This window comes from Channa argus, chromosome 6, assembly GCF_033026475.1.
Source record: "Channa argus isolate prfri chromosome 6, Channa argus male v1.0, whole genome shotgun sequence".
Lineage (NCBI taxonomy): Eukaryota > Metazoa > Chordata > Actinopteri > Anabantiformes > Channidae > Channa > Channa argus.
The window spans coordinates 1083112-1105275 of record NC_090202.1 but is presented as its reverse complement, the minus strand read 5'-3'; the positions used below and the strand labels follow the sequence as shown (position 1 = coordinate 1105275).

Here is a 22164-nt window from a genome sequence, read left to right as displayed (position 1 = left end):
CATAAAAAGAGGAGACTTTACAGCATTTTAAAAATACATGACATTTACGTATTTATTGTGTTATGATGGGGTTTGACACAGCCGAAGCAGCAGGATGATATGTGGCGCACTATAAACATTTGGTGATGTTTCAGAGGTCTCAGCAAGCACTGAACCGCAAACTCATTATGAATTTAAAAACACAGCACAACTGTATTAAAATGTGATCAGAATACACACAGTCCGGTGCAAATGTGTAGATTCCCTTATTTTGAAATAGCACAGTTTGCTCTTACAAATGTTTATTTATCAAAACTTACTAATGGGAATTAGTTATTATTAGTCTTTTAAATTAATTTATCAAGGGGATGCAAACATCTCTGTGCTTCCCCCTTTACTCTGAAATTGCATGTAGAGCGATTCAAACTTAACCCAAAATCTAATGCACATTTAGCCAGTATATATGTGACTTTATCATCAGAAGTAACAAAAATGCTCAAGGATTGTATATAAAAGCTATAGTAAAACAAGTTTTTCATCTCCTGCTTGATTAAAAGTGAACCTTATTCATTTCTAATCAAAGATCAGTTGTTCTAGCTAATTTGTGGATTTAATATTATGTTGATGAAAAAAATATTTTCATAGGGGATGCAACCTTTTGAAGTCAGCTCTTCCCAGAAGTTCATTTTTGTCCCGTTTTTAAAGAAATACTTCCTTTTCAAGTTATTAGAAATATACAGAACTCTTTACATAAGAAAACTGGGCATTAACAACACAAATATACACAGCCACAACCTGCCCGGTGTGTTGTTCTAGTGGCACAATCCCTGTTCCACTATCACGACACACTAAAAACTAAAAATACTATAATATTTCGAAGTATTCAAGTTTTTAAGAGTTTCTGTCTTTTATTACATTAATCAAAAGACAATACATTATTCATGTACCACCAGAGAGAAAATATGCAATGTCTGTCAAAACTCAGAAATCTACTCATCCAGCAAAAATCAATGTCTGCACCACTGTATAAACTCAACTTCCATGTTTAAAATCATGGGATTGCAGAATAACTGGATCTTTATACAAGGTCATGAAAATGTACATATTAAACAACACAGAATGTAACACCTTTTCATATAAAGTCAAGTGTAAGTGAGCAAAAGTATTAGAAAATATGATGTACCATGAGGCAGAATGTTCAAATAATAACTAGTTCTAAATGTGCTACTACTCTACTCCTGGTTTTAGTCTTGGTCTTTAGTTTTAGTCTAAGACCAGAGACCTGTCTATGGGAGAAAAGCAGCCATTTGGTTCTGAGAATAGAGGAAACATAATCAAATGCATTACACAAACAGTAGGTATAACCAGGTTAACAATTTGAATTGTCCTGAAAAAGGAAGAAACCACTGGTGTACTGAGGTCAGCAAAGAAAAACAGCTGATGACAGACCCTTGACAGAAAGACCTCATCAGTTGTAAGGATCAGAAAACCAGGTTGGACAAAGATCCACACAAGTTCAGGAACAAAGTTTTGTGGACTAAGGGGACCAAGAAAAACTTCTTACCAGTGTAAAAAAGTGTAAAAAGACCAAGCTCATCTGTGAAGCACAGTGGAGGTGGTGTCATGGTTTGTGCTGCATGGCAGCTTCTGGAACAGACTCACTGATGTTTACTGATGATCTAAATCCTGATGGTAGCAGCACAATGAATTCAGTGGGTGAACACAAACATTTTGTCTGCAAGTTTACACAGAAATGCATGAAAACTAATTGGGAAGAGCTTCATCAAGCAGAAATGATCCTAAACACACTTTCAACTCAACCAAGGGACAAAGAGGAAGGTTTTGTGTAAACATCCAACGACAGTTCTGATGAAATAGGGCTTTACTTGTTATGTTGTTTTTGCTGTGAGTCTGAAAACAACTAAAGAATATGAAAATTAAAATAAATTAAAATATAGATTATATGCTCTGTCATGCCGTGAACTCGGGTCACCTACCAGCCACCTCATCAATAGCACCCTATTGACCACCTGATTACAGAAAGGACACAGTGACATTAGCACTGAACACTGGCATTAAACATAAATGTTTAAATAGAGAAAACTACTCTTCAGTACAAACAGAACACAATCGGTGTATTATGGACTTAGGCTACAACTATAGAAATCACCTGTTTCAGCTCTTCTATGCACCAAAAGCTTGTAGTGCCTTTACAATTTCAGCTGAAACAGTCTGATCAAATTATCTTTCCTGTGTGTTTATGTAGGGTCTGCTCCAGTCCATAAACCTGCTTTCTTAAACCCATTTTGGCAAATAAGATGCTGCTAAAGGAAAATGTCTTTCTCACAACCAAGACTTCTTAGTCCGTCCCAGCCTGGCCATGTTGGCCAGCTTAACCTTTACTTTGTCTCTGCTCTCCGGGCTTCTCTTGGACATGCATTCCACAGTTGAGTCTGTCTCAAAGGAGATAGCTGGAGCGTGACTGAGCAGACTTCTAGTTTTCTCCGGGACCATGGCTGCTGGAGTCTGCAGAACCAACTGGCCCCTCAGGGAATGCCTAAGTTCCAGCAGGAGGGGGTTGGGGTTAGAGTACAATTTGACAGTGTCCCTGTCCTGACTGCAGCAGGTGGAGCAGGCTGAGCAGATGATGCGGAATATGTAGACCCAGCCGAGGTAGTGGAGCTCTGCAATGTTGAGGACAAAGCAGCCCAGGCTGATGCTGAACATGAAGTTCAGAAAGATGGTTTTCTCAGTGGCGCGGGATACAAAGCAGTCTGTACGAGTAGGGCAAGGGTAGGTCTCACAGCGGTACAGGTGAGGCACCTCGAACCCAAACAAGAAGTACTGGCCCACCAGAAAGCTGACCTCCATGATACAACGCAGTAGCACATGAAGGATGTAAATGAGCAGAACCTGGTTGGACTGGTGAGTGGGGTCCTCTCCTACTTCTCCATAATCCTCCTCCAGAAAGCTTTGTTGTACCCCGTCTCTCTGGCTCAAGTCCCATTCCTGGCCGTAGTGAGGACAGAAAGTGGGCATGCCCACCCTCAAGGCCTCCATACCATCCTTTTCCAGATGCCCACATCCCTGTCCTAGAGGCCTGTGATCCACCACCTGGGCTCTTTGGCCGTTCAGCTTCTCATCCTTGGCTATCTTATGCAGAACAAAAACGATGTAGAAGATGGACGGAGTGGAGACCAGGACAATTTGGAAGACCCAAAACCGTAGATGTGAAACAGGAGCGAAGGTGTCATAACAGACATTATTGCATCCGGGCTGCTGGGTGTTACAGGTGAACTTGGACTGCTCGTCGCTGTAGACAGCATCACCCACCAGGGCCACCAGCAGGATCCGGAAAATGAGCAACATGGTAAGCCAGATCTTGCCTATCACTGTAGAATGGTTCTGGACTTCAGAGAGGAAGCGACCAAGTATAGACCAGTCACCCATAGTTTAACCTTAGTGAAAGAAGTATATTGTGTTAGAAATGTGTTAGTAATAATGAAGATGTGTTATAAATTGAGGTTTCCATACTTCAGTAAATCTATTTATTTCGTTTTTGTTTTTCATTTTGATTTCATTTGAGTCCGTTTAATCACAATCAACTACCTACACTATTGGGAGAAACACACGAAAGCCTCTCGAGGTTGTATTATAGTGAGGGGTCACTGACGCAACCTCAGCCCTAGTGGTAGCAGCCTGAACCCACAAGGCTGATAACAGTAACAGCTGTCACCATGTGGGAGAAATTGCTGCTACGTACCAACTCTTATCCAAGAATGGAGTGTGAGAAAATGAGCCCCCTGGGCACAGACAGTGGAAGGGCCCTCACCCCATGTATATAGATGTCTGTCTCTGATGGTTTTGTTCTGTTTTTCATGTGTTTTTGCTGTTTATTTTTTTGCCATTTCAGGTTTGCTTTTGGTCCTTTGGCAACTCTTGTTGGCAATTTTAGGTACATGTCGATCATTTTCCAATCATATTTTGGTGTTGTTGTTGTAGATTTAGCCTTTTTCTAGGATAATTTTGTTTCTCTTTGAGGTCGTTTTAAAACACCAAGTACATCAATGGTACAATACTGGGATTTTTGATTATTTTTCTGTGTGAGTGAATGTTAAAAGTGGACATAAAACCTATTTACTTTTTCTAACTGTAATGAAAAATGCAACATTTCTCCTACTGCAGGTGTAAGCTTACTAAGTAACTACAGACTACTTTCTGTAGTCTTAAAAATGTGCTATTATAATGTCGAGTTAATCAGTGCTGCTGCAGATTATAATAAGTACACAGGAGTAGAGTACCAACATAGTGTACTTACATTATACTAAGTGCAGAAGTATGGAAAGCTTCATACCTAGTACAGGCTTGTACTGTGAGTGAGGCGAGCATGTTCTTTTTATTTCTTTTCCTTACACAGTAACTCTAAGATAGGTTGACTGTAATAGAATATTTTTGTTGTTGTTGTGCCCATATTTCTCATTACACGGCAATAAAAGTTTGTTTTCCCAAACCCTACTACTGTGTATGTGTCCTGTATTCACAAAGATACCAGTAGGTACTGTATATTATTAGTACCTATTCGTACAATAATAACATTGTAAATCATAGGCTTATTGAGTTTATATATTATCTTTTTAACTTTAAATTTCAATGTAACTGGTATAACTTACATTGTTATCTGCCTTTGAACAATTTAAGAATCTTGAGGTTCTGAAAATCCTTAATTACTGAGTAAACTCTAATACTAATGTGTGTGTATACACATTGTAATCTCAAACACAGCCGGACACATCTACATAGATATTTGGTCAATCACAGCACATATTTTGAAGAAAACTACATAACAGGACGCAATTTCAACTCACCTTAATGTAACCTTCAACGTTCCAGATTAAATCTTTATGGCACAGCTTTTGCCATGCAGTTTGCATGGCTATTTTTAATGTTCAATGGTTGATGGAATGAATCCTGGTGCGTGGAGCGTGGTGAGGCAGAATAGGCTGACCGCACATATTGAGCCTGTCTATCTGCAACAGCCATTGTGCTGTGTGGCTACAAAGGCTGGTAATATACAACACAACAAAGATTTTAAAGCACAATGAGAGGGGTTCCTTTTCTGAACAGCCGGGAACAGACAAACAAAAAGCATATGGAAACAGCTCGAAAGAGAACACAATGCAGGTTTATGCAAAGGTTCTGATAGCCAGCACGAAAAGTACAAGTTGGAGAAGAATAAATTATTCTATACTTGTTTTGCAGATCATGCCTCGAACATTTTTAAACTGGAACACAGGGCAGTGATACTAGGTTTCAGCTGGAGCCAGTATAGCTCCCCACCTAATAAACATTAAAAAAAAAAAGCCCAGTTTCATCTAACCCCATGTATTGAAGATCATGACATACTCAGTCAAAATGTATAGAAACAATGTCCTCTAGTCACAGCGGTTGGTAGATATCAGCTACAGAAATTATCCCATTATCCAGCCCAATTCAAGGAGCAATAATCTCTGTAAATAATATCCGGGCTTTGTCATGGTAATGACTTGAATGATTCTTCCACTGGGAATGTTTATGGCCTGCACCTGCTCCACAGCACCACCTGCAGCCCATGAACTTAAAAGCTAATGCAGAGGACTTAGTCTAGAAGCTGTGCGCTGGTGACAAACCATGCAGTTTGCCCTGGTCCGGAATTCAGTCTTTACTCTGTGCAAAGGCTGGATCTGGGTCAGCATGTTAGGACAAAACTGAACCAGATGTGAACCAATCAATGTGACTGAAATGACTAATAGTGAATAATAGTCTGCTGATTTACCCTCTATTTCATATTTCAACATTATGTTCCTTATTTGTATACTGCTTTTCCTTTTCTCAGAATACAAAAAATTGGCTTGTTAAAAGCAAAGGTCACACAGTGTGGGAAAGCGCTGATATACACTTGCTTGCTTTCTGAAAGTGAGATGAGAAACAGTTTATGCATCAGCCCAACATTTGTCTTTAGTGTGCCAGCAAAGATGGGTCTTAGTTTTAGTCTCTGCAAAAAGCAGAAATAAGGCCCCATTCATATGAAGCTGTCTCCCTGCTGCTCGCTGTTGTACTCTGCAGTGTAATTCATAGACAATGCAGATAACCCACGAAATTACTACAATTAGTTACATCAATTAATTAATATCAAAGTTGAATTTCAATACTTCACCTATTTGTGCATATACAAACCCCATTTCCAGGAAGAGTGTGACACTGTGTAAAATGTCAATTAAAAACAGGATGTAATGATCTGCAAATAGTTGAAACAAATGAAGAGGAGCAAAATTTGCATTAGTTAGTTACAGTGCTCTAATTAAATGTGTTTCAACTTATTTAAATACTGGTAGAGAAACAGTTTAACTCTTTAAACAAAATATCCCCAAATGAACCTGAAACAGATTTGACTCTCAAATCTCTTAAATCTGTATTTCTTGGGTTTTTAGTTATCATTTACTAAATTGCAAAGTTTGTTTCATCCTTCTCGTTTTTTTGAACTGAGCTCTTTATGTTACCAGGCTGCATTATGAGATTATGTCATCGTAGGATTTGACTACATAATTAATTATTTTGATCCAAACTTGCTGACGAAATTGATTATTTTTGTCGATACAAGATGTAAACAAAAGTATTTTGCAGACCTAGGGTGATTGGGAACACGTTTATAAAGGAAGGGGGAAAATATGAAATTAGGCTTCATTTCTGGTGAAGTCCAGAGGTCCTGAAAAAAACTCCGCTGGACTTGGTTCAGCCCTGGGGGTTACAGGAAGTTGTAGCTGCCATATTTAGCTGCTTTGTTGTAGATTCCTTGTAGGTTTCCTGCAGATTTTAGTCAAAGTGTTGCAATGGAACCGAGCTGGAGTACGTTTTTATTTCAAGTAAGTGCTACGGTACGCCAGTAGTCTGAAAAATCTGTAGAAGTGTTTTTGAAGTGGCGTGAAGGCTCCTAGGCAAATATTTTATATCACTTTGTGAAATGAATAAGAGTTAGCCAAGCAAAACAAAGGTGTTAGCATTAGCCTGCTTGTTAGCTCCGCTGTGTCGGCTGCTGTAGCAAACTGCTAACAAGCTTTATCCAACCCGAGACCTCCGGCTGTCCCCGGTGTGCAGAGACTCTGCAAGGCCTTTGGTGTTGATTTAATGAATTGAATTATGTGGCATAGCACAATGCTGAGTTCGTCTATATTCGCACGAAAACCACCGTAAATCTTATTTCGGGTGCCACTGGTGTTGATGCGCGCGCGCTAGCAAATTAGCTAATGGAGCTATTGGCTAGCGCGCTAACGGTGTTGCTGTTGCATGGACGTATGCTAAGCTAGTTGGGTAGCGGGGGCACTCTTCTCGTCTGCACTGCAGCAATCCTCGCTACAGTGCAGATAACGATCATTTGTAGGCAGTGATTTGTTGTAAGTTCCCAACGTTGGAGCAAGAAAACGGATGGGCTTTTTTTTTTAAACCAACATTACGCCAGACACTCCTTCGGTATCGAGAAGTTAGCTAACGTTAACGCTAACACTGTACATTTCAGGCTGTGTAGCACGCGGACAGCTGCGATTAAACCACAGTTAACTGAAGTGTTCAAACTTTCCTGTTATACCTGAGAGGCTCAGGTAGCAAGCGGAAATGTTACATCTTATGTCAGCACTTAGCTCATCACCATGGAACTTTGAAGTGCAATGCGGCCCTCTGTGTTTTTTTTGTGTGTGTGTGTGTGTGGGGGGGGGGGGGTTGTGTGTGCTAAAGCATGTGCAACTTGTTTTAAAAACTCCTCTAAATCGTGGTTAACTTAACATTGTGCCACATTAGATCCGTTTAGTTAAACGTGTGGCACTGGCTGTGCAAGTATCTCTGTATAACTCTGGAGCTGAGATTGTATGAAAATGAAGGGCTGCTGATGAGCAGTAATTAGTCTGTTAAACAGCAAAGCAGGTTTTAGAGTATTTCAAAAAGGCAATTATTCCCACTCTTTTACATGTGGGCTTTTTGGCAGAATAAACATGGGTCATCCTCTGTCAGGGCTCAGCCTTATACAAAGGATGATCAAATGGTAATAGAACGTTGTAGTACTACAGAATATTTAATGTAGCATATGCTGCAATATTGCCGTTTCTGGGACAACATAAACCTTTCATATTCAGATTTTTTTTCTTCTCCTGCTTTCTTAAATAAAATACTGTTTTCTTGTTTTCTGTAGGTTATATTGTTATCAGTGCATGCTCCTCTTGATATAATTGGGTTATGATGTATACACTTTTTTTCCTGGGTTCGACAAATTAATCGATAATTTGCAACATTACTACAAATCTCATTACTCCAAGATATCAGAAATCACAGGGGGGGAAATGTGGACCGGGCTAAAAGCCCGAGCTGTGATATCAGAGTTGTAGAAGGTTTTGCAAAGTATCTTTTCCAATCTTCCAATCTACAGCTATAGAGTCACTGACATGTTCAAAAATCATTGCAATTGTTACTTTATTATTAAAATACCTTTTAAACTGCAGTGTCTCTGTTTGCTTGGTGATGCATTTAGTGGGATAAATACAGTTGGCAAAATGTTGACAGCCTGATCACGTTTGTATTTTGTTGCATGAGATCATGAGTGTTGTTTCAGAAACCTACATTTGAAAAGATCTGTTTGATTTTGAGAACTGAAAAATATTTTGTAAAGTGTAGGCCTGCATATAAGAAATGTTATATAATTTATGGAATCATACATTAACTGATAAAATGTAGATAGTGGTCATTACAGTTGTGGTTTTTCTCATAACTGTTACATCTGCTTTAAATGTTACACGAATGCAATGGTTAGTTTTTGTAAGTGCTTTATGTAAGGCTCTGAAAAATATCTCTTATAATGTGCATCAAAGGTTATCTTAAGCTTGTAAGGTTGGTAGGTGATAGCTGCTATGTGATCTACGACAGTACTGCAAACTGTGATGTGAATAATAACTTGGTTTGGCAGCGCTGGATAGACTGCTTCATATTAGATGAGGAGATATTATCTATAGTTCTGAATCAGCGGAGGTCAACACAAAATTGTGTGGCTCTATTCATGGTCTCTGCTAAGGAGGTAAACTAAGTAGCAGCTGTTTGCAGAGATCATGCTAATGTCATCACGGAAACAACCGAAAATGAATTCATGGCCAGACTTTCAGTTTCTGCACAGTCTGAAGTTAAACTGATCATTAAAGTGGAAATCCATACTTATTTGAAGCGTCTGCCACTGAGAGTCAATGTGTAACTATGTTCAACAGTTTTACACTCAGGCCTACCAACATGTGGGTGTGAGTAGATGTTTGCTGTTATAGTGTGGTTTTCAATGAAGGACCAAAGACAATAACATCCTTGGCCAATATGTTATAGCTGGGACAAGTGTGTAAAAGTTAGGCCATAAAGTCCACAATCGACAATTTGATATTTTTACAACAACGTTGCACACTTGTTTAAAAAGTTTGAAAAAAGCTGTAAACTCCAAAGGTTAATTATCTGATGTAAGTGAATCATTAATTATTTTGTCTCAAATCAATGGTGAATCAAATCACGAGGAAGAAATCTAATGTTCAGCGTTTGCCAGCGCTGTCTGAAGTGACATTTGATGGAGAATTTTTGAGAAAGTATTACTATTGGTCCAATTGTCTGTGTGTTTATACTTAAAGATTAAGGATTTAACTTTATATTTTCATTAAATCATTTTAGTTGCCATTTCTGAGTGTTGTTTAGATGATTGCTTCTGCCTTGCATCCTTTAACCCAGAGAGTTTATTGTCCTTGCAAATAGTGGAAATGCTAAATGTCAATGTCTCTAAAAAAAAAATGAAAGAAAGCAATTGTTACTACTGCATTATAACCTACTCATTTTTCTAAAAATCTGAAATGGAGAGCTTCAGACTGATGAGAAGACACAGGTTCACAGGCTGGAGACACTCACAGCAGTTGATTTCGTGAAGCTTCAGTTGCCATGGTATTTGACATACTACCAAGGTTCAAGCATGTGTGTAGGCTGCTACTTCTTCACTCCACTGCTAAACTGGGCCAGCTGTTAATGGTTAGTATTTGTGACAGTTTGGTTTAATGGAAGGCAGGGCTGGAATACCTGGAGCTAGTGTGTAAGAGGCAAAGTCTGCTGAGCCTTCTAGTAAGGATTCCTGTGTTTTGTCTCACAATGAAGAAAACTTTCCTTGTTTTCGTTCTCTCAGGCCTCGTTATGATGGGATTTGAAGGGGTTGCACTTTCTGTCAAACTATCATTCTCCTTTGATTGTCCCACATGGTATTTTAAATATTTTTGTAGTATACATTACAAACTTGCAATAATTAATAGCTACGCAATGGTTGTCATTGTCAGCTAAAGTTTCTAGTTGACACAAAAGCAGTAGTGGCATCACTGAGACATATTTTAATGATTTATCAAATGGGACTGTTGCTGTAAATCTATGTTATTTCTTACAGCCCAAAACTGCTAGTTTTATTTGTGGTATTACTACTTCATTCCCATTCTCCTAACTCTTATTTTTTCTCAGCAGTATATATCTTGGAAGGGACCTCACCCATCACAACAGATTTGTATCAAAGTCATCAGAGCAGCATGATAGAACAGCAGGCCACTCTCCCTGCTCTTCATGAGAAAGAGAGATACACACAGGCTAGAAGAAATGGTAATTGCAGTAATGATTGTAGTCTAAGCTCCGCTACAGTGTGGCAGAAATAAAACCGAGTCGACAAACTGTGACAGCCCCCAGCTCTCTCCAACACGGTAAAGCACATAGCGTGGCTGCCTGCGCAAAGTAGGGACATGGCCAGCAGCTGAATGGAGACCCCATCACCCCAACTCCCCTTCCCCTGAAGGCCATAAGTGCATCAACGCTAGGATTTGTGTCATTCATAAAAGAACGCAGTGGGGGGGAAAAGCAGCACTTAGGTTCCTGGCCCCCACAAACTGCATCCCCCTTCCTCCTGCCTGACCGGGTTGGGATGCTTGGCTGAACCTGAAAGGCCATGGGTCAGGTCTGTAACCCTGCCCAGTGGTGATTACAAGAAAGAACAAGGCTGTCTCAAACGCTGTGTCTCTAGGCTGACATGTTGTAAAGTTGCTAGTTACAATGTGAATCTGTGCTTTCACCCAGGCCAAAATACTTATACGAGCCCCCACCTTCTGTTCATCCTATTCCACTGGGGATCTGCCATGACCAATCGGACAATGCCTGCCAGCAGCTGCAGACTTAAGATGTCCTCTGTACAGTTTTTTTTAACTGCTCTTGCTTTGCATTTTCTGTGCCTCTCATTGCTTTATTTGTTTGAGGCACTTTTTCACTTCTTTTTTTGTTTGCATAATTTTTGTGGTTTTGGATTTTCAAGTGCACGATTTTGTAATGTTATGTATCTATTTGCTAAACACCTGCCCTACCACACTTAATCAAACCTATTTAGTGGCCATTGTTGTAGTAGTAGGGTGCATGTAGACTGAATCTGATGAGGAACTGCTTTCTATGATTTGGGAATAGTTACTGTTCAACTTAAGTTTCCTATTCAAATAGAAATAAATGATTCATATATGTTTCAAAGTTTTAATGCGGAGATGCTAAGTTGCGGGTCATTTGGTCTGCCTTTGGTTTGAAATACACTTGGTGTGACTACATGCTGACATATGCAGCTTTAAAATTTTGGGAAACAACTTACTGAGCCTTTCTATAACTACATGCGTGCTATTTATGTAGTCATTGCTGTTTTCTCTGCCATGATCTTAAATGAAGCTCTTTCAATGGTACCATAGCTTTTGTTTATGCTGTGGGAAAGCGGAAGTTCATGAGCAAGAGTAGCATTGACCGTCAGGAATGATTAGGCCTGAGTCTGCCCCCTTGTGGTTAACATTTTAAGTCCCACAGATATACACAAACTATACAAAAGAAGTGTGTGAACAGTGATGCTAATGACATTGCCATTGTCTCTGTGTATATTTGGGTAAACAACAATATCCTGACCTTTTCACCCATAATGCAGGTCTGCAGACCCTGCTCAAAAGTTACCCTATTATTTCATGTGGAGTTATGTGTGTTGAGGTTTCTTTAAAAAAACAAAACACACACAAAAAAGTATTCATACCTCATCTGCAGCCTTTGCTAATTAGCATATTCCACTGGGGGTTGTCTGTTTACTTTTTGTTGGCACATTAATCTTCCTGTTTAGTGAACTGGGTATGTAAGACTTGAACCAAAAGCAGGCAGATAAACAAAGTGGACAATACAGCCGTTTCCACTAAGCAAAGGTCAGTGGATATCTGGATATTTCTTATGACATTACCAATAAGGATAAGAAAGCAATATTGGCAAAGCTTGTTTTGCAGACTGAATTATTTATTGACCTTGCTGAGATTTTGATAAAGTTTGCAGATTGTTAGTTTTCTTTTTTGCACAGTAACATACTCGAGAACGTCAGCTCGCACATCACTAACCCTGTAACTGGCATTGTAACCACGCGGTTGGTCTCTTCTTGCAGCTATTTTGCTGTAGTAAAATCTCTGAAAACTTATCTTTGGCTGTTTATCCTCATTCACCTCATTGAGTAGTGTATGTCATATCGATTATATCCACTTGCTTGGCGATTGTGTGAAGAAATATTGTCTGAAAGCTGAAAGTGACTCGGACGTGGAATACATGTGAAAGTTGAGGTAAAAAATAATTATGTTTACACACCCTAACATCATATTTTAGCTGATGGGCATAATCAGACAATAAAATATGATTATGATTGGTGTCGAAAAACACGGTCAGCTGCTCGGTTGAGTTGCCAGTGTAAAGAGGCAGTTTGTCACTTTGTATCCATTTTCTAACCATTGCTAGTTCACTTTGGAAGCTACACAGACATTATTATATTAAAACGGCTGCCTACTTGTGAACACATTACACATATGAATCCTGATTCATATGACAAAAACAAATCGCAGAAATGAATAAGGACAAGTCAACCAGCAGCATAATGCTCAAATTACCCTAAATTGGCAGCTGGTTGACTTGCATATCTGCTTCCTGATTGGGTAATCTGACAAAAAACCCGGAAATATTGCTAAACGATGAGGCAGTAACACAATGTCACTTCAAAATTTCTTTTGGATATATATATATATATATATATATATATATATATATATATATATATATATATATATATATATATATATATATATATATATATATATATATATATATATATATATATATATATATATATATTGTGGAATTGGAAGGGTTAAAACAACAATTACTGTAGACGATATACATCACATGGCACACACTGGCCCGAAAGTCCTTTTTCCTATAGACACTCTTTACAAAAGAAGCAGCTGTGAAAACTTTTTTCATACTGTCACAAACTATAATTGCTCTTCTGTTTGTTTAAGTTTCGTTTGGTCCAATATTGTTTGACAGTCCAGAGGATTTTATGACTGCATGGCCTGATACACTCTGCAGTGCCCACTAATGGGTCAAAACATAATTTTACATATATACTGGGCTTCCACGTTCTGTATTAACTAGTTATTTTTGTCCTTTTGGTTTATCCCGTGAGTTCAGTGTTGCCACAGTGGATCATTTGTCTGCATGTTGATTTGGCACAGTTTTTACGCCGGATGCCCTTCCTGACACAACCCTCCCCAATTTATAATGGGCTTTGGACCATGGGGATGGGAGTGGGCTGTTGGGGGTTCAGTGTCCTGCAGGACACGAACCTCCAAACTTATGGTTGGTAGGCGGCAACTTACCAACTTAGCCACTGCTACTGCTATACAGAGGGGGTCTCTGTATTGATAAGTAGGATGCAATATATTTTCTATTACTATTTCCAATCTGGTTTTTATGTTGCTATTTATAATAAAGCAGCAATACAGCTGTTCAAAACCATGAGACGTTTGGCATAAAGAAAACAGTTTTCATCTCAGCTTTCATTTAATGATTTCATTTTCATTTGATTTTCGTTCATTTATATCTGTGGAAGGAGAAGCAAACCAATATATGGCCAAAATAAAAGATTTCGTAGCAGTGGCTTAATTTTTTCCTCAATGAATGTGCTTTAAAGATGTGTATTAACATTATTGACATTGCTTCCTACTTCTCATTACAGCAGGCAAATGAGGCTCTGCACCACCAGCACCAAGTAGCCGGGAACAGCCTCTTGCCTTTGCTCAATTCTGGTACAGAGCCACCTGATCAAAAACCGGTCCTCCCCATCCCCTTGGACCAGAAACCCCCTGTCAGTGCTGCAGAACTTCTTAAAGACAGTGTGGCCAGTGGGACTGGGGGAGGAGGTGGGGGGCCTCCAGTTGCTGTGGTGAAAAAGGAGCCTAAATCAAAGACGCCCTTCATCTGTGGCTACTGCAACAAGGCTTTCCGGGACAGCTATCACCTTCGGCGGCACGAGTCTTGCCACACCGGCATTAAAATGGTTTCACGGCCTAAGAAGACACAAACGGCTCCTACCATGGTGCCACTCATATCTACTGTCCCACGAGAAAATAGTGGAAACCCTTCATACATTACTACTGTAGCTGGCATTCTGACTACAGCCACGACATCGACATCAACAGGCAGCAGTATAATGACACCATTGCAGCACCAACAGCAGCAGAGTATCCCCAAGAAGCCCCCGAAGCCGGTGAAAAAGAATCACGGCTGCGACATGTGCGGCAAGGCCTTCAGAGATGTATATCACCTCAACCGCCACAAGCTGTCCCACTCAGACGAGAAGCCATTTGAGTGTCCCATCTGCCAGCAGAGGTTTAAAAGAAAGGATCGCATGACATACCACGTCCGCTCTCACGATGGTGGAGTTCATAAGCCTTACATTTGTTCTGTCTGTGGGAAGGGCTTCTCAAGGTATGTGAACTGTTTTGACTAGTTACACTAACCTTTTCCTTTCCAGTGCTACACAGCTGTTTTAATTCTTGGATAGGGCCGTGTCTCTGGTACCGATACCAATACGTTGACTTCTACATCAGTCCCTGTACAACAGTTAATCTTGTATTATAGACGGCCGATTTATATATCTATACCCAGTTTGTCTTACTGACAACGGCTACGACGTTCTTTTGCTTTACAAAACAGTAGGTTCTGTAGCATCGCAGGCAGGCAGACATGCCGCTCTCTTTAATTTTGCTGACAGAATGCCTCATATGCTGCACAATTTCATTGTAAAATGGAGAAGGTGAAGGGATTACTTACAGGATGGTGAAAAACCGCCTGGGCCAGCTTGTGCCAGGGAACATGCAAGACCCCAGTGCTGTCGGTTAAAGGATCTCTGCATCGATCCTGTCAAACTTTTGACTTGGAACATTGTCGCTTTCAGCTACTGTCTCACTCTGACAAACAACTGTATAAGTTCGTGTTCCTTAACATATATCTGTAATGTGATCAATAGGCTATGTGTGTCTCCAATATGTGTGAGAGAGGGACAGTGCACGTTTTTTATAATTTTATTGTTTTGCATCTGCAGTACATTCACTTTCGTACATTCACTCTGTACATTTTAATTTCCAGCAGAAGTCCTTATATTTTTACGTGAAGAATCCCTGTTTCAGGCATTTCAAAATGATTAATATAGCAAGAATATGACATGATAACAACTTAAACTCACTGTAGGCAGGAAGGCCTGGGTCAGCAGGTTTCATCTTAACTCTTCTGCTTGTTCTGTATTTTAAGTAGTACAGAACAGAAACGAAATAAACAAATTTATATGTATTTGCATATCCCAACATTTACAATGAAAATTAAGGAAAACAAGCTTATTGTCATTGAGCACATACACATATTGCACATATATGTTACAATGAAAATCTTTCTCTGTATGTAACTCATCCCCTTGGGGGAGCCAGCGCTGAGTGTCTCGCTCAGGGACACACCTGGTGGGTAGGCTGGGATTTGCATCCCATCCTGCTGCTCTGCACATTGAGCTACTAGATAATAATTAGACAGATTTTGACAGAAGCCAGAGTAGACGAGATAAACTAGCATTGACTAGGTGTGGTTGTCAGGCATTGAGTCTGTTTTTGCTTTCTCTGAAATGACAGAAAGAAAAGGAAAAGAGGAAAAAAGAGTGGTGTATATGAATGTCATAAATTAGTTTTGGGGGCTAAGTAAAAATGTGTGTGAGTTTGTATGCGAGTGTGTCCCCTCAGCCTGCCTACTCTAACAATCTAACAGAGTTCACCTTCACTAAGCAAACACTAACCCATGTTTTCTACCCTGATCCTGACTTACCAAAAGCTCAATGATCCAAATACAAGAGAATATTATGGTTAATTCCTTAATAAAATTATGAAATTGATCCACTTTCCCTGCTGATAATAAAGTTTCATTGTGAAATTGGATTTCGGACAACGACATGGCACAGTTACAGTACTGTCATTATTGTGGTCAGAAATTAGCGGTGAATGTTTTTGTTACCTAAAACTGAAAGCCTTCTCCTTTGTTCCTTGTCTTGTTCTCACCTTGCAGACCTGATCACCTAAGCTGTCATGTCAAACATGTCCACTCCTCAGAGAGGCCATTTAAGTGCCAAGTAACGGTAAGAGTCATAATTATTGTCGCCTTCGTGCTATTAGTTAATACCCACAACAAAATCTCTGAGAATTCTTAAAGGCCAGATCAGACTAAACAGCATTAGCTGGCAAACCAGGCTTAAATGCTGTTGCTAAAGATCTTAAAGCTTTTGCGTCGTTTACAGGACTTACCTTCAGATTCAGAGAAAAAGATCAGAATTCACTGTTGCCGCCTTCTTTTTTTTCTTCCCCCTCAGGCTTGTACCTCCGCCTTCGCTACCAAAGACCGTTTGCGCTCCCACATGATCAGGCATGAAGGCAAAGTGACCTGTAACATCTGTGGCAAAATGCTGAGTGCTGCCTACATCACAAGTCATCTCAAGACACATGGCCAGGCCAGCTTCAACAACCCATGTAACAACAAAGGTAGGCTACGAGTCTTATTTTACCTCAGGCTCCCCACAGCTTTGCCTACCTGTTTAGTTTAACGCAACAGTAGCCAGATTTAAAATGGTTGTAACATCCAAGCTATAAATTTGTAAACTTCTAAATGCATTTTAATACTTTGGATACATTATTGGTCATGGCTGATATGGGTTTTCAATACCCCATTCTTCCATCAGAACCTTTTCATTTGCCCTCATATTAGGGCAGAATATGACTGTGATGAAGAAGATTTACTGTGTTTGTCTTTCACTCAGGAATAGTCCATGTTCTTGTTGCAATCCATATGTACAGTGGGTTATCTGACAAAAATAGCTGCTACTAGAGCCATTTTAAAGAAAACTGTAAATTTTAATAATTTTAATATTTTTAATATTCTGAAGTAACGTGGTCAATTCCATGGCAAAGCATAGACTTTTATCATTAATAACTGCATCTCCTCTTTACTAGATTTCCCACATCTTTTTGTATTTTGAAGAACTTAAAGTGTCCCACTATGCAAATAGTTTGCAGGTGAAGTCAAGTATTTGTAATTTCTAATTTCCTGTTTACATACAGAGGCTTAGGTGCTCATGCGGAGACTGTAAAAGCAGTTGTATAATGTCTTCTGTGGCTCTGAAGGAGCTTAGGCACCACACAATGCTGACTGAAAGGTTGTGTTACTAACTGAAGGTATGGATTTTTTTAAAGGTGTGGGTGTGTACCAGGCAGAGATTGGAGTTATCAAGATACATTATAGCAGTTGCAGGAAGCAGCAGTTTTGGTACTTGCTTCTCACTAAGGAACACAACTCGGGACATCTGTCTGAAGGCTTTTTTAAAAAATCTATCTCGTTTCTTCCTTAATTTAATGGAAGTCTCTGTAGTACACTTTAAAATCTCACTTTAAAGGGGGATAATAAATATCACAGTTATTGCAAGAATAAACCAGTTAATTACTTTGATTATTGATTTTTTTTCAGTGTTTTGAGTCTGGTGTAACATCACTTTTACTGCTTTAAGCAGACTTCCTCTTCCAAATTTTACACAGAAACAGAGATTATCATGACTTTGGCCTTCTGCACACTAGAAATGCTTTCTTTATTGAACTAAATTATGTACGTATGCAAAATTCATTTCAAATTTGTTAGAGTATTAGTTTGGCATTCTGACTTTTCAAAGCTAGTTTTGGTTTTTCTGACCCACTACCAGCGGGAAGTCAAAAATGTATATTTTGAGTATAACACTCCATCCCTACCCCACATACACAAGCTGACCATGCCAACTGTTGACGCTGACTCCCAGATGATAACCCTGCTGCCCTGTGCCCTTGTAACCCAATATGTGTCTGTATTTCTGAATAGGCATAAGTGACTGGCAGTGGAACCACTCAGGGCCACGAAAAGGTAATCCAGTAGCTAGTAGCAGAAACCCCCTAACACTCAATTGTAACCTCTGCAAAACACCTGTGGCCAGTTTTTTTTGACGCCTTACCGAACACAAGCATTTCTTTTCTCTGAGGACTGGTGTTCTCATGTTTTGAAGACACAGTTTTGCTAATGCTAGGTTAAATTTCATGAAGCAGGATCAGTAGATGATAACACTGAGGCTAGATGCACACTACCTGATCTTACTTTAAATGTTCTCTTGCATTATCCAGCTGTCATTTATGTTTTGACTGTATTGATAAATGAGCTTTTTCAACCCTTTACTATGCAAAATTACCAATGATAACAGCAAAGATGTGATAAACACTGGGATTTGTCTCAATTTGGATCAGTAATGACCCAACCATGATCTGACCTGTGATGTGCTGAGCCTGAAATCACCTGACACGTTGACATTTTACAGTCCAGCGGTGTAGTGTGCATCTAGCCCTAGTAATACACACAGCATAAGGTGATGTTGATAACATGTTAGCAGTAAAGTAACAGTTTTGAATGAAAACAAAGACAATTAGCTGGTTAGTCTATTGATCCTGCTTTTTGAATTTACCCCTCAGGTGAGTTGACGGTAGGAGAGATTTTAAATAACTCCTTCCAAGTCCTAATTGACAACTCTCACAAAGGTAGGTTTCTTCAACAATATTACCACAGTTGACATAATGTATTAATAACACATTGACGTTTTCAGTGACCCTGCTTAACAGCCAAGGAACTGAGAGGGCTGTTGGCTTTCCTTGTATTGGAGGGGTGTTATGTTTGGATAAAGTCAGCCCACCTTAATGCCATTATTCTCTTATTATTTTTTTACACAGATGCCAACAACGTGCACAACAATTCAACAACCACAACACCAGTCACCAACTCGGCAGCCATCACCTCGGCTGTTAATCGCGGCGGCAACGCCAGTAACCCGGTCACCATTGCCGCTCAGATGAACATCGCCACCAGCACGGTCAACATCACATCATCTGTCAACCTGCAGCACCCTGTCACCATCACCGGCCCTGTTAACCTGGCCTCTGTCAACATCCCCACAACGGCGCACATGAATATCGCTCACCCAGTGGCTATCACCACCCCTATGCCCATGAATATCACGGGGCCACTCAACATTGCCATGAGGCCCATGGAGAGCATGCCTTTTCTATCCCAGGTTCTGCCTTCCTCCCCTCCTTGGTAGAGCTGTTTTAGGCCACGTAGCAGCTGATGATGATTTAACTGCCTAATAACGGATGAGCTTGTCAAATCCGTCTCCTTGTGTTGATAATGCATTCAACTTCAAAGTGTAATGCAGCCACTGATACAACCAACAATAGTTGCATTAGTAGATGATAAATCCTACATTTATGACATTTGTTTTTGGAAGAAATACTCTTCAAATGCTCTTAATCATGATCGGAAATAATTTGTTCTGCTTACAGTCACTCATTCCAGAATGTACAGAATTACACAGAACGTGAGATCAAGTTTGCCTTTTACAGGAGCGTGTCAATGACCAAGTAATATAATGCCTTACTCACAGATTTGCAGCACTGCACACATGGGCCTAATTCATCAAAAGAGAGCAGCCCCTCAGTTCACAAAATATGTTATTGTCTCAAATTGTATCATAAACTAATGTTGGCCAACGTTAGTTTATGGGGCTAAATTGGTTTTCTCAAATATGAAAAGGAGAACTAGTCTGAAAAAAACAATTGATGGTATCCACTCTATGTACTCCCAAGACATTACCCACATTCAGTTTCTGCCCACTCAGACCAGCTGTGTCAAGCAAATATGAGGTTCGGATTCACTAGTTCAAAGTACTGTCTCCAAGGTCCAAAAGACCAATTCTAGTCAGACAGAATAAAATGTGTTACATCCTGACTTCTTGAACTAACTGAATGTGGACAGGCCACAAACATTTTAAAGCTCCTCTTTCTCATGAAACATGACCCCACAGAATCTAGATCTTCTGTGTAAGTAATAACCATTTTGTGCCAAAGATTTTATTTCCAACTCAGGTGTTTCACCTGAATGGTTAACTATGAAACACCAAAAGTGCAGCACTGTGAAATTAGAAGCTATGTTGTGTGCCCACTCAAATCCTATCAAAAACCCACAGAATTGCAATAATAATCCACTTTTTCATCATGTAACAAGTAATCATGTATATTCAACATTTAGGTTCAATTGTATTTCTGGGCAAGTTTCACTACACCTAAATCTAAAGACTTGATTAAAATTGAATGGGCAGTTACTCAGTTATCAGCTGCTATAACCATCTTTTTTTTATATTTATCCCTTTTCTAAAGTCGAGTAGTTTGTTTTACTGCAGCCGTTAGTTCAGGTTGAGCCCAGTTCATTGCAGCAGTGTGGACAGCTGCTGTGGAGAGGCCAACCCTTGTAGAATCTTCCTCCCTTTTATTTAGCCACTGAAGGTCAGTGTCAGTCTTGTAAAAGTGACCAGATTAATTTCCTCCACTGGGCGTCTCACTTCAAACATGGGCGATGCGTGATGCTTTACTATACCGTAGGCATTGGTAACAACTCCTTAAATGGAAGTGTATTGCTGGAGTTGTTGTTAAATGCTTCCTCTTAGGGCAAATTTTGTTTCATGTTGTTTTTTTTTATAATATTTTAGTGGACTTATTAGTATTTAATAATAGTTTATGTATTTTAAAGTTTAAGTACAAGATAACAAAGCTTACGTTTCGGGGAGGTTGAGTCATTTAGTGAATTTCACTGATGGTTCAGAGGCGGTTTAGATCCATCAACCCCCCTTGTCTCTATTTTAACATTGCTGGAAACAATTCACTCATCACTGCTGGAGACTCCACACAAAAGTGTATCTGTGACATCTTGCTTAAAAATGTTTGTATGTATTTATATCAGGACATGACGGTTGAAGCAAAGAGGAAAGTTCTTGTACTGAAACACTGTCCCCTAGATTTTGCCCTTGAAACGACAGTATTATCAAAGGTCAAATAATAGAAAGTTTGCATTACTGAGGATATTTTTTTAACTGCAGAAGTCACCAGAGTGACACTTTAGACTCTGTACTACAGAAGCAGCCCAAAAATGAAATGTGGTATGTTGACTTGGATAGATTTGTTTACTTTAGCAGGTATAGGATCCCATCACTGTCCATCACACTCAGGAACGTTACTGAGACTAGTTTTTTCAAATCATGTTTAACTATTCACACACTGACCATTTTGTTTTTTGTAAATATGAAACACTATTTTTTTTTCTCTCCTTTTTTAACCTGTGAGACAAGGAACTACTCTTTGCTTCCCACAGGCTAGCAATGCAAGAAATCTTATCACCACTGATGTGGCCGTCCATCCTGAAGAAGACAAATGAGCATGAGAAATGAGCAGAGACCAATAAAAGGAAAAGGCTGTGGTCATTCACTTTTTAATCAAAGAATCCCATTAAAGGCCAAAAACCAACAATGAATCCTGCGAACAAGTATCCTCTGTGTTGCTGCTGCTGCTTGATATTGTATCTTCAACGCTGTAGAATGAAAGTCTGATTTAAAACACACAAACACTGTTTATTATACTCATTGAAGGTACATGTTACACAGTGCAGCAGTGGTGCAGCTCGTGTTTCTGTGTTGAATTCTATGACAGTGGTGACACTAGCAAGCTGTAGTTGTACAGATCAAACTGTCAGCAGGACCAGCACATTGTTGGCTGTAGTTTCTTCAGGGAAATGATCACTTATTATATAAGGAGAAAGTAGTTCCAACCTGATCCCTTTTTAAGCTGAATTTTGTCAAATCTCTTT

At 39.5% G+C, this 22164-nt stretch overlaps 2 protein-coding genes across 4 annotated transcripts; one reads left to right on the top strand and one right to left on the bottom strand.

Moving 5' to 3' along the window:
- Window positions 1-2322: 2322 nt before the first annotated feature.
- LOC137129013 (gap junction delta-2 protein) lies at window positions 2323-3429 on the bottom strand. Its single transcript, XM_067507780.1, has one exon. The coding sequence runs from the start codon at window positions 3427-3429 to the stop codon at window positions 2323-2325; it is 1107 nt and encodes a 368-aa protein (XP_067363881.1).
- Window positions 3430-6745: 3316 nt separating this feature from the next.
- Window positions 6746-21785, top strand: LOC137128865 (vascular endothelial zinc finger 1-like). 3 transcript variants are annotated; one of them, XM_067507509.1, is made up of 7 exons: window positions 6746-6878; window positions 14111-14862; window positions 16480-16549; window positions 16781-16949; window positions 18310-18351; window positions 18948-19013; window positions 19203-21785. In XM_067507509.1, exons 1-7 carry the CDS (start codon window positions 6846-6848, stop codon window positions 19568-19570), a joined length of 1500 nt encoding a protein of 499 aa, XP_067363610.1. In that variant the 5' UTR covers window positions 6746-6845; the 3' UTR covers window positions 19571-21785. The 3 variants fall into 3 exon arrangements, with proteins under 3 accessions (XP_067363610.1, XP_067363611.1, XP_067363612.1); XM_067507510.1 differs by lacking the exon at window positions 18948-19013; XM_067507511.1 differs by lacking the exons at window positions 18310-18351; window positions 18948-19013.
- Window positions 21786-22164: the final 379 nt, after the last annotated feature.

Excerpts from the sequence above, each read along its gene's own strand:
- LOC137129013 (XM_067507780.1), bottom strand. The coding sequence starts at position 3,429 with ATGGGTGACTGGTCTATACTTGGTCGCTTCCTCTCTGAAGTCCAGAAC.
- LOC137128865 (XM_067507509.1), top strand. The coding sequence starts at position 6,846 with ATGGAACCGAGCTGGAGTACGTTTTTATTTCAA. Across the intron at positions 6,879-14,110 it reads GGAGTACGTTTTTATTTCAA|CAGGCAAATGAGGCTCTGCA; the intron begins GTAAGTGCTACG and ends TTCTCATTACAG. Across the intron at positions 19,014-19,202 it reads AATTGACAACTCTCACAAAG|ATGCCAACAACGTGCACAAC; the intron begins GTAGGTTTCTTC and ends TTTTTTACACAG.